This window comes from Geospiza fortis, unplaced genomic scaffold, assembly GCF_000277835.1.
Source record: "Geospiza fortis unplaced genomic scaffold, GeoFor_1.0 scaffold468, whole genome shotgun sequence".
NCBI classification, from domain to species: Eukaryota; Metazoa; Chordata; class Aves; order Passeriformes; family Thraupidae; genus Geospiza; species Geospiza fortis.
Genome location: NW_005054502.1, coordinates 734,866 through 735,787, shown reverse-complemented (window position 1 = coordinate 735,787; position 922 = coordinate 734,866). Strand labels below are relative to the sequence as shown.

At 48.6% G+C, this 922-nt stretch overlaps 1 protein-coding gene across 1 annotated transcript in view; it reads right to left on the bottom strand.

Annotated features, from left to right (window-relative positions):
* The window catches only part of ACSS2 (acyl-CoA synthetase short chain family member 2), a 29,570-nt gene extending 28,648 nt beyond the window's left edge, over positions 1–922 (bottom strand). The window contains exon 1 of the mRNA XM_014310233.2: positions 697–922. Coding sequence (XP_014165708.1) covers positions 697–785 — 89 coding nt within the window. The 5' untranslated portion in view covers positions 786–922. The remainder of the gene's footprint in view (positions 1–696) is intronic.

Below are 922 nucleotides of genomic sequence, written 5' to 3'. Positions count from 1 at the left end.
TTTTCTGGATTACTTCTGGAGCTTGGACATCACAAGTGAAACCTACTTTGCATCAATATGAAAAGTAAGTTTTACATGGATTTTAACACTAGTAACTACTCTGGTAAAAAACCAGAAACATACTTCAGATAAGGCTGGAAGTAACTTTTCTTCCCAAAGGTAGTGAAGGCAGGCTGTCTGAAAGCACCTCACATTCAAGTGCAAGGAATCCATATATAAACTCAGGTATTAGGAGAACCTTTCTGCCACAATGGAAACTCGCCAGCCCACAAAACACAAACACGGCAGATAATGAGGCTCATTAGCTTTTAGCCGTGGGATGTTGGCTGTTGCTCTATCCACATCTACCTCCTTCCCCAGGCAGTTGTGGCACCCGCCTCACTCCAGTCTGACTGCTCGGAGCTCTCAGCAGGTGCAGCTGCGGAGGCAGAGCTGGGAGTCAGGCGCTCCCCACTGCCATGCCGGGCACCTCCGTGCATCCCGGGAAGGGCAGAGAAGCTTCTCGGGAAGGGCAGAGAAGCTTCCTGGCACAGCTCTTCCCAAGGACACTGCAAGCAAACACGTGCTGAACCCATCTAAGGATTAGCCCCTCTCAGGTTTTACGTTTTCATTCACCTCAGTAGAAACTGACACTGTTTGTACACTTTAGGGTGCTATTTACACATCCTCCCCACCACAATAAAAACAGAAACTTACCAATAAAAAGCAACTTTGTCCCCAAGCTTCTTCTCATTGACATTTCTGTCCAAGAGGTTGTAGCAGATGTTGGTGGTCGCTCCTTTCATCCACTCGATGAAGATCTTCCCCTTGGTCACATCGAAGTTGTACTTCAGGAAGGGTCCCGTGTGCTGACGCTTCCAGTAGAACTCTTTAGCGATGTCCCCCCAGAATTCTGCAAAGGCAACGAGCACCGGAGCCCGTG